Source organism: Mobula birostris, chromosome 6 (assembly GCF_030028105.1).
Source record: "Mobula birostris isolate sMobBir1 chromosome 6, sMobBir1.hap1, whole genome shotgun sequence".
Lineage (NCBI taxonomy): Eukaryota > Metazoa > Chordata > Chondrichthyes > Myliobatiformes > Myliobatidae > Mobula > Mobula birostris.
Window position 1 is genome coordinate 128714176 of NC_092375.1, and position 14340 is coordinate 128728515.

At 41.3% G+C, this 14340-nt stretch overlaps 1 protein-coding gene across 2 annotated transcripts in view; it reads left to right on the forward strand.

Moving 5' to 3' along the window:
* The window catches only part of ino80db (INO80 complex subunit Db), a 126908-nt gene extending 115066 nt beyond the window's left edge, over positions 1-11842 (forward strand). For both annotated transcript variants that reach the window (XM_072261284.1, XM_072261286.1), the window contains exon 10: positions 247-11842. In XM_072261284.1, coding sequence (XP_072117385.1) covers positions 247-1367 — 1121 coding nt within the window. In that variant the 3' untranslated portion in view covers positions 1368-11842. The remainder of the gene's footprint in view (positions 1-246) is intronic.
* Positions 11843-14340: the final 2498 nt, after the last annotated feature.

A 14340-nucleotide genomic window follows, 5' to 3' on the forward strand; every position in this document is an offset into this window, starting at 1 on the left:
AAGTCCATATTTGACAGCGGGGTAGAATACCGGTGGGTACAGGGGTCATTGTGTAACAATGCTGGTGGGAGATGGCACTGCACATGGTGGGGTGTGTTGTAGGGTTAATCAAAGGGTGCAGGGCCCTGTGATCAGTGCAAGCAATACCACAGAACGACTTACTGGCAAAACTCTTCTCATTGTTTGTGTACTTGTGTGGTATAACCTTCATGATGTAACCTGCCTGCTCTTGCTGGCACCTTACAGGTAAAAACGGCGAGCTGCTACCCACGACGGAGGAGGCAGAGGAACTGGAGCGAGCACTGGAGGCGGTGACCTCGTACACCGCCTCGCTGGAATGCCTGAGTTCAATTGGGGAGCTGGCGCACACGGATGGCGACGGTGACCAGGAGCTGTCAGGCAGAGGGATGGGCGTGTTTGTGGCCGCTGCCTCAGGGATCCCGGCCCTGGGAAGAGCAGTTAACAACGAGCTGGGAGACCTCCTGAACGGGCGCCTGTCCACCGAGAACTTCTCAAGCCTGGAGCTAGATGAGAATCTCCTACCCCCACCCTCAGCACTGCCCAGCCCGGCTAGTCAGGCGCAGGCCGCCTACACGTCTCCGTCAGCAGCGGGCTTGGCTGCCCTCGGGGAGCGGCTCTACCCACCTGCCCACTTCCACGGGCTACGTGCTGATGCCAGCCGCGCTTCGCCCCGGGCCCAGGTGCTGGGTAAGGCCGAGGAGCTGCTGACATCACGACCGCGCTGTGGAAGCGAGCATTCACGCTCGTCGCCCTATAGCAGCGAGCATGCCCCCTCACCATACAGTGATCACGTGAGCTCACCACCCCGCCCCCAGTCGTTCCCAGGCGATGGCCTGAGTGCACCCTTCTCACCTGACGTCGCCTCTCTGCTGCCTGCTCACGTCCTGCCGGCTCAACTCGTCAACTCCCGGCCCCAGTGGGGCACCATCAGCCTGAGCGACCCAGCTACCTTCAGCGGTCTGGTGACGTCCGGGCCTGAGGGCCGCCTCCTCTCCACCTCACTTTCCACCCCTCACTCACCCTCCACCTTCTCCAGTGCCACGGCGCCTGGCAACACCGTGCTCCTCAGCGGTCTGAGCCACGCCAGCTTTGGCGGCAACAACGGCGGAGGAGGTGCAAACCTGGCGCCCTCTTCACCCCCTGAGGTGTCGCCAGCCAACTCGGCAGCCAAGCAGCCGCTGCCGCAGTTCAGCGCTGCCTTTGGCCCGCAGCTCGGCTCCCACAGCGGCATCCCCAAGGACGTTCAGCCCACTCACAGCTCGATAGCACCCCCCACAGGCTTCTCCGTAACTGTCTCCGCCACCAGCACGAACAATGCCACGGCTCCGTTCAGCCCCTCGCAGTGAATCTACGCTGGGTCATCGGGCGAAACAAGACCACCCCTGCCTCCTGCCTTGCCAGTGAGGGTCGACACGTTGCTCTGACTTTTTTGCCCATACTGGTGTCTTGGAGTTGAAAGATTATCAACTAGTTTTATTGCTTAAAAAACGCCTTCCCGTGTGGCGGTCGAAGGGGTAAATGTATCAGGAACCAAACTCTGCGAGAGCGTAAACTTGTGACCAAGCAGAGATGCCAGTGATTTCTACCCTTAGTGGTCAACAGAGCAAAAAATGATGAGTTATGCTCATTGTTGTATTCAACCTTCCAAAAGGAACAAAAAAAAAATGCCTTTTGTAAAGATTTTTTTGAACGATAAACACAGATCTCTTTGCACACCTGTTCACGTAGTATACTTCTCTTCCATACTTAAATATTTGAGAAACCTGCCCCTATCATTGGCATCTCTGTGGCAAGCAGCATTTTAGCAAATCGGCAGCCAGACCACCTGCAGCAGTTGCCTGTGGCAGAAATGGCAGGCAGATTCCAGACTTCTGCCAACTTTTTACCAGATATTGCCATTGCTTACCTGGATATTTTGCCAAGCAGCCACTGAGTTCAGGTAACTTTCCTTCCACCTTACTAGGGCCTTGTGTTCTTTTCGAAACGGGGATTGGTGACATTTCTCCCCTTTCCTTTTCAGGGCTAAAAGAGCTTAATACATTCAGTTTGAGTATATTTTTTATGTAAATACATTAGTACATTTTATGATGACATTACTTATCTATAAAACCATTAATGGCACACTGTTAAGTATCAAACTCAAGGTAGATGTTTGGCTCATTGAGGCTTTTTATATAATAAAATGGACACATACATACCACAGATGTATACAGACAAACACACAAAGTTGTAGATCAGGTGCCCATGGTCTCTGCACAGACATGCCCCAACACTGCTGTGACATTCTCAAGCAAGGTGTAGAACTAACTTATCATTTTATTTGGTAAAATTCGATCCTGAAACAGTCTAAATTCTTCTGTGCATGGACTACTAGCAAGCAAATCATTTCACTCAGCAAGGACACCAGGGCAGGTTTTATGAATGCCATGTTTGTAGAAGCTCCAACTCCCAGGCTCAAAGTCATGAAAAAGAGTTACCTTTGCCATCCAGCTGAGCATGGCACCTTTCTTCAACAACACCTTTCACCTTTCCTCTGCAGATTTCTTTATGCCTGCCCTTTATTGAAGTGGCATACGGACATTAAGGCATCAATTATTTTTGCTCCAATTTGTACATTTTTGTGAGTAGCCAGTCAGAGTTACCCTTCCCAAAACGGCAAGTGCTGCATCTGGATTAGACATAATCACAATATGAGATGTTCACTGAAGCTTTTGTTGCATTTTAGTTAGCTGGTAAAATAATCTTTGGTATTGGACAGAAACGATAATGAGGGTTTTTCTAGGGATGGTGTGGAGTTAGCTGGGGTGGATATATATTTCTTCCATTTCTTGCGACCCTTAAAAGCAGGGCTTTTGAGGTGTCATCAGATCCTTATCTGCTTCAAAGCACATGGAATCCAAATTTGCTCTCAAACCGATCTGTTTCTTTTAATGTTCTCTGTGGCAAGTTCATTTGCAGTCTGGGGGTGCTTATCCCTGGCTTCCAGAATTTAATTGTTTATTCCACTGCCTCAAGACCTGCAAAAACAAACTTGGATGCAAGTGGCACAAAACAAAGCTAGCTAAATTGTGCCATCCACTGCTTTCTGCAATGCATCCAGTGTCTTCTAATGCCAAATATGTCAGATTTTTTGAGAGAAAGTTTATTTATGTTAAAGGCTTTGAATATGTATAAAATATATTCAGTGGACTATATGCGTGTGCATCTTGTAGAGTTTTTAAATGGTATACTACAATAGGGTTACCCCAGTTTTAACACCTTAAGTTAATCACATGTACACACACACAAACACACACAATATTGTATATAATATATATTGTATCTATTTACAAACTCCAATGCCATCTCCTTCCTTGATTGCAACACATCTAAATTAATTTCTGCAGCTCCTCTGTTAAACCCTGTTTGTTACTACACCATCCAATTTCCAAAGCATTGTTCCCTTGCAAATTTCCTGCTCTCTCAGAATTTCCCATCCACTTAAAAAGTAGAGATTGAAAAAGCAGGGAAGAGTTTCATTGAAACTTCTGAATTGAGGAGCCATCTCCAATGCATCTTGGAGAAGGTGTGCAGGATTCCAAGTTGGCGGTTATTTTTTTTAATAAAGGTGACTTTGCAGCACATCCTATAACAGATCTGTGCCAAATACGTCTTGTGGAAGGGATATATAAACAGATCATGCATTTCCAATATTCAGTTTTAATTTAAATACCCAAATTTAGTTAAACCCGATGCTCTCGCTCATCATGAAATATGCATTCTCATTATACTTTAGTTGTTTACCTAATTGATTGCCATAATGAAGTGCTTTATTATTGTGTGTTGGTTTAAATTAAGTGAGATCTAGTTTAATATTGCTTTGTGTCAGATTTGGTTAGAGGGGAAGGAAGCAGTGAATTTTCACTGTTGCGCTGTAGTGGGACTAGCTCTGTACAAGTGGTCCAGTTGCCTAGTTGGAGGAGAAAATTATGGGGGTTTTTTTGCTGTCTGTTTCACGTGAATGGATGTCTTAAAGCTTGTGAAGTAGAGCGAGTGTGGAAAAGAATCACGTTTGTAATTCTGGCTAACTGGTTTTACATTCCAGTTTGTTCTAGACATGGTATTCCTGTTGGGGTTGTGGCTGAGGGACTGGTGTGTGTGTTTATAAGACCATAAGAGAGAGAAGCAGAATTGGGCCATTCAGCCCATCGAGTCTGCTCCACCATTCCATCATGGCTGATTTATTATCCACATCAACCCATTCTCCTGCCTTTTCCCCCTAGTCGTGATGCCCTGACCAATCAAGAATGTATCAACCTCTGTTTTAAATGATTTGGCCACTACATCCATCTGTGGCAATGAATTCCTCAGATTCACCACCCTCTGCTAAAGAAATTCCTTTTCATCTCTGTCCTAAATGGATGTCCCTCTATTCTGAGGCTATGCCCTCGGGTCCTAGACTCACTTACTATTGCAAACGTCCTTTCCACTTCCACTTTATCTCGACCTTTCAATATTCAATTAGGTCCTCTGTCATTCTTCTAAACTCCAGAGAGTACAGGCGCAGAGCCATCAAACGCTCATCATATGGTAACCCTTTCATTCCCAGAATAATTCTTGTGAACTTCCTCTGGACCCTCTCCAATGCCAGCATATACGTTTGTATTTTCTTAGATAAATGGGCCCAAAACTGCTCATAATACTCCAAGTGCAGTCTGACCAAAGCCTTATAAAGCCTCAGCATTGTATCCTTTTATATTCTAGTCCTCTCAAAATGAATGCTAACATTGCATTTGCCTTCCTTACCATCAACTCAACCTGCAAGTTAACCTTTAGAGAATCCTGCCCAAGGATTCCCAAGTGGGTTATTGCCAGCAAGCAACTAAGTAATTATCTCCAAGCAGGGAGCCATTTCATCAGAACCCTTTCTAACAATTCTGACAAAAATAAACAGGTCACAAGCTTCCTCCTCAAATTCTGTTGGTGCATTTCTTACCACTAACCTACTGCTTTGACTCTGGTTGCTACTTAACCCCAATCTGTAACCACATGTCTATCACTCTCTAATCTGTGCCTCCTGCTCTGACCCCTTGGTCTGTAAGCTTCTCCTTTCCTGAACAACACCCCCTCCCCCCATCCCTGGGTGTATTTATGCATCTCTTCAATCAACCCTCCTCCTTCCCCATTCTGTTAATATTATTGTCTTCACCCTTTGGCCTGTGTGTTTCTCCATCCTATCTCCTGGTATGTGTATTTGGGAGTGGATTACTTCTGGGCTATTCTATCCATTATGATGGAATATTATGCTATCATTAAATTCCATGTGTTTTGGTAAGACCACCACATAGCTATAGAATTAGGGTGCCCTTGATTTTCAGCCTACTAGACTAGGAAACTGCTGCTATGACATAGGTTGGAATTGTGCTTTGAATCTTAATTCTGTGCAGCCTATTATTGGGATCATCAGCTAATTGTGCAATGTGTTAATGTGTTGGGACCAAGCCACCCCACCATCCCTACAATGAAGTTCTTGGGCAATAGTCCCACTCTTCCAGTTACTTGTCAGTGACCCTTCTCTAAAAATTTTCAGATTATCTTTGAATAAACTACGATCTTAAATTATTCCATAGCATCTTATCCTGACCTCTAGAGGAGCTCATTTTGGTTTGTGTTTTGCTTCCTTGGTAGCTTAAAAGAAAGAAGTTATCCCTGACTTTTTCTTAATCATTTTATTAAAATAAACACACACTTGCTTTACTATTTCAGTTTCTATAACTGTGGGGCTGAATTTCATGTCTCTGAGAGAGGAAATATTTGGTTCTTGTTTCCTGTTGCACTGAAGTAAGGGTATTCTTTCAGTGGTGTTACCTGACACAGGACACGGTCCTTCCTCCAACATTAATTGTGTTCAAATCATTTAGTTTCTACTTTTGTTGTCCAGTTCCACTGGAATGGTTTCCTGGCTACTGCTTAGCCTTTAAGAGTAGTAAACTGTGCAGCTTTGCCCCAGATGCATTCACTGAACATTTGTCTTGTTCATTATTTAGCAGCACAGGTCCTGTCAGATTGGAAGCTGTTTGCAAAATGAGAGGGAGAGATCTTTTGACAGAAGCTGTGATTGGCATGTGTGCACATCCTCGATGCTGATACAAGCAAAAGATTTACTCAAATATCCAAGAGATGTGGTTTGGTCTGACAGACACACTTGCCTATGGTGTTTAATATCAGAGGTAAGAGTGTGAGGATTAAAGAGTTACACATGTGCCACACTATGCTGTAGCATTGTACCACTGTGCTATCACCTTCAGGCTTATGGAAAGAAGTTGGATGAGTAGACTTTACTTTCTTTAAGCAGAAATAATGCTGTATTGAACTACATTTAATATGGAAATTATAGCAACTCTCATCCAGATTTCTAACTGCTGAAATACATGTTAGTGCCCTAAACAGCTTTCATTGTATGAAGTTCAGCTTATTTTCCCATTTTAAGCATTGGTCCTTCTGCTTTGTTCTGCCCACCTCCATGATCAGCTTGCAGAGTTTTCAGAAAGCTCAGTGGGCCTTATGTTCCCTCTGTTTGCTCAGTTAATGTTGCTGAAGTGGTCCCAGATGTTACCAAAAGCTCCTAACACCTGACTCCCTGCTTTGGTTGAATTGATATATGGCATTTAAGGGAATGATTTAGTTCAAAGAGCTGTGGGGAAGTGCTGAGTCACAAGGTTAACTCATATCGCCCGCACCTTTAAGATGTGTGGAGCACCCCAATGGATTTGTAAACAAGGCCAGAGTTATTTTTTGCTCAGACTGAACTATTCACAAGACCTTTCCTGATATCAACAAGTGGGTCTGATATCAGCTTCCCTTTAATCAGTCAGTTCCCTTTTTGTTAAGGATTACCATCAAACTTGAAATTTTGCTGCATGTTTACCTTACCTATCCTCATTAGCATCTTCCAGTTTTATTTGCCTTGTACCCAATACCCATTGCCTGCCAATAAGTAGTAGTTTCACTTGCCCAGTTGGCATAACTTGGATGCTCTGTTTTCCCTTTGATCAGTAGGTTCCAGGCACAAACTGGCAAAACTCGGCTGAATAATTTCCTCCCAGCATTCTAGTATAAAACCACATGTTGGGTCAGAGAACATTACACCAAGCCAGCTCTTAGCTTGGCTACATATTCACAAGGGATTCTACAGGTGCCAGAGGAACTCAGCAGGTCAGGCAGTATCTATGGACTTCATCAGGCCAGTCCTAATGAAGGGTCTCTGCCTGAAATATTAGCTGTTCATTTCCCTCCATAGATGCTGCCTGATCTGCTGAATTACTCCAGGATTTTGTGTGTGTGTGTTTGTTGGTCACATATTGGTTTGCATTGAACAGCTAGGAAAAAAACTGTGTTGGATGATTTTGAGCACCTGGTGTTTTGTTCCACCAGATGTGAAAGGCCAAGAATAAAGTCTTAGCCAAATTGGAGTGATTTATTTATAAATATATTATAAGTAATGAGCTTTGAATTATTAGCAACTAGTGTGAATCATTTGAAGTACGCGACAAGGCCATTCAGATGTTGGAATGGAGAGGGTAATCCCAGCAGTTAAAACAAAATTCTGGAACTGAATTCCCAAACACATGCTACCCAAAGAAGTGAATTGAAGAACTTCATAGGAAAAAAGCCATACTGAGTTTCAGTCAACACTTGATCAGATAATAACTTTTACCATCCATCGTTGGAAAGGATCTTTATATTAATTGCAGGACTCAGCACTACAATGATTTGTCCTTTCAGTTGTTATTTTTTCAAGCATGATTGTTATAATCTCAGGCTTGTTAAAACACAATGACTTGTGTTTTTGTGCACATAACTGTTTTCAGTCTTGTTTGTAGTGCAGACTGAGCAGATTTGTGACAAGGAATATTTAATATTGGGATGAACTGTAGAGATGGTAGATAGTGAGCAGGGGGTTAGCTAGTTAACTCTTCACCTTTAGGACAGGATCACACTTCATTCAGATAAAGACCCCCTCTATAAGGTGCTTGGTGTTTACAGTGAGCTTAAAACAACTTGGCTTAAGATCAAACTCGGTGAGATGAAAGCCCTACTTGATATGTCAGTGATGATAAATCTGGTTCTGATTGTAGCTTGGTCTACTTTCCAAAGACAGACAAAGCCACCCCCACAATCTCTGAACAAGAATGTCCCATCAGGATGTAGCAGGCTTATAAATATTTATAAACAGTGTGAGCAAAGGTTAGTAACACGTGAAACACTTTTAATAGTAATACAAATGCACTATTGAGTTGCAATCCAGTATTTGAACCATACTGCACCATACTCTGATCAGGCAATAATCTTCAGATCAAGGTAAGTTTGACTCAATATTTAATTGAGACTTAATATTTTAAAAAGAACTTCTACCCTGCCGTGTAAAAGGAAAGAAATGCAGATACATTGAATGTTGACTGCATTTAACAAGCAGCTGATCACGGAGACATGGGTCATTGTGTGACTGTAACGTAGCCTGATTTTTGCGGCATACTGATTGACTTGAGGATTTACTGCTGTCATAAGCCCATCACTTCTTGTGAGTATGACTTACTTTTCCATTGGACTGGATGGCCCTGCTGTTTTTATTGGAACAAATTTGGACCCGGATAGTGTATACAGATTGGCTCACAGTTGTCACTTGTCTCTGACAAGTTTGTATGGTATAACTTTGAAATAGGGACTGAATGAACACAAACTATAATGTTCTAAAGGTAAATCCTAAGTTGATAAATTTCTATTTTAATACTTCCAGCTCTTGGACCAGGTGTCAAGTCACAGGTTGTCAGAGTGCTTTTGGTTCTTTTAGGCATCACAATATATATGGCAAAAGAGAGTAAATGTTAGTAGCAGTGTGTCAGCTGCAGGTTGACAATAGAATTTACAATAAAAGATCTATTTTCTATCAGAGTCTACTTTAACAGAGGCAATATGAACTGCAGTAATTAGAGCTACAGCAAAGTTTCACAACAAATGTAGAGTTATTTCTCTAGCAACATACAGTGAGTGGAGGGTAGTTTCATATCAATGTATGTGATGTCAGTCAAATCACCTACTGTAGTGTCTCCAAGCATAGGGTGACAAGGAAATTAGTCTCACATCTTTACTCTGCCCCAGACTTGCGTTATTACTATTGCAGTGTTTTAATAATCTACATAAGGGCAATCTTCATTTTGTTCATAACCTGAATGGGATGACCTGGTAATTTATCCTTTTATTGACAGTGAAAGTCATTGCTTTCTCTAATTGTATATTTATTGATTTCTCAATGAAACCCTTTTTAGAACTTTAAAAAAGTTCAAAGCAAGTGATGCTGAGTGATAGATTCTTAATTTTCATACATATATATATATATATAAAAAATTTATAATATCTTATTTCTTATTAGGAGGAAAAGGTGAAGGCCTGTATGTTAAGCTTGTATATTGAGCGTAAACATAAAGCCATCCTGACATTTTCCTCTTATGTTCTCAGGTTTAATATATTAAAAAAATATAGGCAGGGAGGAGAGAATGGAAGACAGTTAGCAATGAGAGAATTATTTTTAATTCCACTTTTATTAGAATTTTGCAGGAGCTAAATGCCTAACATCCAGAGATGGTCTGTTTAAAAAGCAGCAGGAACAGAACAAGAACATAGAAGCTGATTTCTTATGGATGTGTAGATTGTGGGATTTCTCTTGTAAAGTGCCACACTTTTGGCACAATAGTTGCCAGCTTCTCTTGTTGTTTTACTATCTTAAACTGAGGCAGCAATGGTTATTATGGATAAGCTATAGAGACCAAGTTAGAAGCACAAGTAGCCTGTGTTTTATATCACTTTCCCAACCGTGCACTGTACTTGGTGGGAATACTGTCTGCTCAGTAAGTCACAGGTATGGGAATACTTGTGCACAGCTCTGTGAAACTTCCAGTGATGTTTTTGTGATTTAAGGGCATGTAGTGGCAATAACACAAGTTGTATTTTATATAAAGTTGTGCATATAATTTTTAAAACAATAAACTTACAACTCACTAGAAGTAGATTTAACCAAACTCTAGAAATGTGTGTATGCAGTTTAATTTGAGAGGCCTGGATTGTGTTACCTTTACCTCTTTCTCAAGCCCTTTTCCTTTACTAACCCTATAATATTAGAGGTCTCATCAGGGTTTGAAAATGTCGCCCCTGAGCAGGATTATATTAAGGTGGAGACCCACTACTTGTAATCTCACTGTGTGTCTTCCTATCTTGACCTTTGAATGAGGTATGGTGTCATCACTGTGTGTGTGTGTGTGTGTGTGTGTGTGTGTTTGTATATACAGGTGTGCATATCCATACAGATGAAAGAACTCCCTCCATTTATATCCTGGGCCCCACTGCCTCTTAATTCAATGTCCAGAACTAGTTTCTTCCATGAATTAGGGAGAATCCTTATGGATCCATGGAAATTGCATCATATTTTGTAGTTTCACTGCTGTACGAGAGTAATGTCCCTAAAGGCAAGCCTGTGCATATAAATTGGATGTGACTCATGCTGGACATGTGTTTTTTAAGATTAGCTGGTCAAGCAACAAAGGCATCAGTAAAGCTTTTACTGTATCAACTCAAAGAAAAGTTAGTGTTTCTAATTTTTAAATGGAACTTATAACTAATCCCCCAAAGTAAACTTTCATAAAGAAGAACTTTTGAGGTGAGCTGTGGAACATGGATAACAGTTGTTAATCCATAATCCATAGTTTTCTAAACTGAATTCCTGGAGCGAAAAAAAGATCTCACTAGGGTTATCAGCCAGTTAGCTCTAATCAGACAAACATTCAAAAAAATCCAACTTAAATCTTTGCAGCAACTTTTGGATTCCGTGCACCTTCTGTCCTTTGGATGTCAGGAACCTGTGCAGGAATCAAAAAAACAACATATTGTGCTAAAATAATCTGAACAAGAAGAGGAACTGTTGGAAGTATTCAAACCCCAGTTAGACTGAGAATAGTTCCCATCCTGCCACCTTGTGAAGGTCCTCAATAACTGATGCAGGCAGATTTCCATGTGCTTCTATCAATTATCTCAAAGCACTTAATTGTATTTTCAATTTTTCAAAACAAATGTGGGAAAACATCATTAAAAATGATGCTGATCCCTCATTCCTCTGAAGGAATGACATTTCAAATGATTTGTGTTAACGGATTGGTGATTACAGGTTTCATTTGATGCATCGTGCTCTCTTATGCCTCTTATTGTGCATTTAAAAGGGCAATATTCTTTGAAAGCACTCGACATCCCTAGGACACATTGTAGTTCTGGCTGGGATAGAAGAAAATAAAATATTTTAAATCACTAATATTTCAGTGAGTAGCGTATCCAAAAGAAAATTCCTATTCCACCATCCTGCCCTGACTGTACCTGGTATTTGCCACAAAGTGCCCAGTTTTAAATCTCATCTGCTGACATTATTGTTATCCCAGCTCCACGAATGGTTTATATCAGGGACTTTATGGCAAAAGAATACAGCACGTAGAAAAATATAACAGTCCTACAAACTGATTCAGCATACAAAAACAGAAGAGGTGGCTCCAATTTCTTATACTCAATGAATGTACTGTATTTCTGTTTTTAAATGATAGGGCGAGCTAATAATTAAATTAGTCACCTTTTGTTATTGTCCTTGTTTAATTTGTTTAAGGTATTTTTTGTATACAAAAGTTTACATTTTTTATGTATATTTTTCTGTGTACAAACTATGTAATATGTGTATAAACACTGTATGTAATATCTGTATATAGTGTGATAAATGATCTTTGTTTGAATGTATAAATAAAAACTTGCTGTGAAGAAAAGAAAATTCAAATCACATCAATACATTACCAATCCGTTGTCCCTTTCACAATAGTAAAATACCTCAAAGCACTTCAGGGCACACAGAGAAAACTTGGCAGCAAATCGGATGTTAACTTATAAGAGAAGCGTCTTGAAACAAGGAAGCAGTTAAAGGAGTGAATTCCAGAAAGTGAAGTGTTAGAAACTGAAGGCAAAGACGATGGTTAGGCAAAGAAATGTAGATGTGTAAGTCATAGTCATAGTCATAGTCATACTTTATTGATCCCGGGGAAAATTGGTTTTTGTTACGGTTGCACCATGAATAATAAATAGTAATAAAACCATAAATAGTAATATGTAAATTATGCCAGTAAATTATGAAATAAGTCCAGGACCAGCCTATTGGCACAGGGTGTCTGACCCTCCAAGGGAGGAGTTGTAAAGTTTGATGGCCACAGGCAGGAATGACTTCCTATGACGGTCTGTGTTGCATCTCGGTGGAATGAGCCTCTGGCTGAATGTACTCCTGTGCCCACCCAGTACATTATGTAGTGGATGGGAGACATTGTCCAAGATGGCATGCAACTTAGACGGCATCCTCTTTTCGGACACCACCGTGAGAGAGTCCAGTTCCATCCCCACAACATTACTGGCCTTACGAATGAGTTTGTTGATTCTGTTGGTGTCTGCTACCCTCAGCCTGCTGCCCCAGCACACAACAGCAAACATGATCGCACTGGCCACCACAGACTCGTAGAACATCCTCAGCATAAGTTAGGAAAGTTCTAATTTGACCTGGACTTAATTTAGATTTTAACTTTGATCTTTACAGTGCAGTATGTGAGATTTTGCCACATCTTCAATATTATAGTCATGACTTTAAATAACCTCATTGGCTGTAAAAACACTTTAGGATGTCCCATGAACATGAAGAGGGCAGCATTTCACTTGATTTCTCCTTCAAACACAAGATTTTTGCTCCTCCATTGGTCCTGATGAGGCTGATGATGTCTCCTAGAACCCAGCAGGTTGTGTTTGCTGTCTCCACTGCCTCTTATCCCTCCCCATACACGCACACTGCTACCTAAGCACTTTAAACTGATTTTAAAACTTTCAAAAACATTCAAATAGGTAAGTAATTTTTAAAAATATTTCAAACTACATTCTTCCTGTATATTAAAATGTATTATACTTTATCAGGTTGCTTAAATATTTAAGTTAGCAACCTCATTTAAATTGGGGTTCAATACTTTGGGATGTGTGAATTTGGTACAACAGGAAGCCCCTTAAATCTGCTCCCCATTTAATAAGCTCATGATTGATCTGACTGTAACTTCGACTCCGCATTCCTCTACCGTTTTGCTTATCAAGAATCGATCATTTCCCTTTACCTTAAAAATATCCAATGACTGCTCCTATTTGCCCTTTGAGGGAGAGAGTTTGAAAGACTGACGACCTCGGGGGGGGGGGTGGAGGGGAATTGCCTCATTTTTGCCTAAAATAGATTACCCTTAATTTTAAACACTGCCCCACAAATTCTACAAAAGGAAAGTGACCTCTTAGCTCAGTATGTTTGCCTTTTGCCTGTGGACTGGGTGAGCAGGGGGTTGCAGGTGCTGCGACCAGTCTTCCGATTCGTCTCTGGATTCTCTGCATTTTCGTGTGGGAGCAGATGGCTACAGGTGAGTGAATTCATTTCAGCTTATCTCGTTAGGCAAATACAACTGGCTACCACTAAGTGGTGCTGTTTTCCTGTCTAACTAGTGCAGGAGCTGCAGTGCAGCAATCCCTTTGTCAATAAAAGCCACAAGCAGGCAGAAGTTACTAATCATGCATCATTAAGGTAAGCTCCTTAAACCTCTCCAAAGTAGGATGCCGATTTTAGTAGAGGAAGCATGCAATTAAAATTGTAAATTACAGAGAACAGCATTAGTAATGAGGCTCTCCTCATTTTTTTTCACAGTTGCGTTTTGTTGCTCTAATATTGTGAAGCAAATGCAGAAGTGTTTTGGTCTTCAAACACTGATGATAAAGGGCTGCAGGCTTGGTTCATTCAATTTTATCTGACCAGAATGGAAATGATCCGGGTTAATCCTCTTTGTAAAGGTTATTGTTCTGAAGGTAGGGAGCACCTGCGATTAATAGTTCATTCTCAGGCTGTGCTGTCTCTCCACTTGAGATTCATAGATTGATGCTGCAGAGAATGAGCCACTCATCCCATCAAGTCTGTGTTGGCTCTTTGAAGAAGCCATTCAGGCTATTATATCTGTGAGGGCTCTTTGAAAGAGCTTTCCAATTACTTAATTTCGTTACTTTCATGTCTCTCCCTCGCTCCTCAAATCTTAGTCCTTTTGCAAAAGATGTAGTTTCCCAATTTTCAGGTGTTTATCTAGTTGACTATTGACGGTGGCTATTGAATCTGATCTGTCATCCTTTCAGATGACATATTCGCAATAATTTCAACTCGCTCCACTACCAGATTGTTTTCTCCTTAAATCCTTTTTCAGA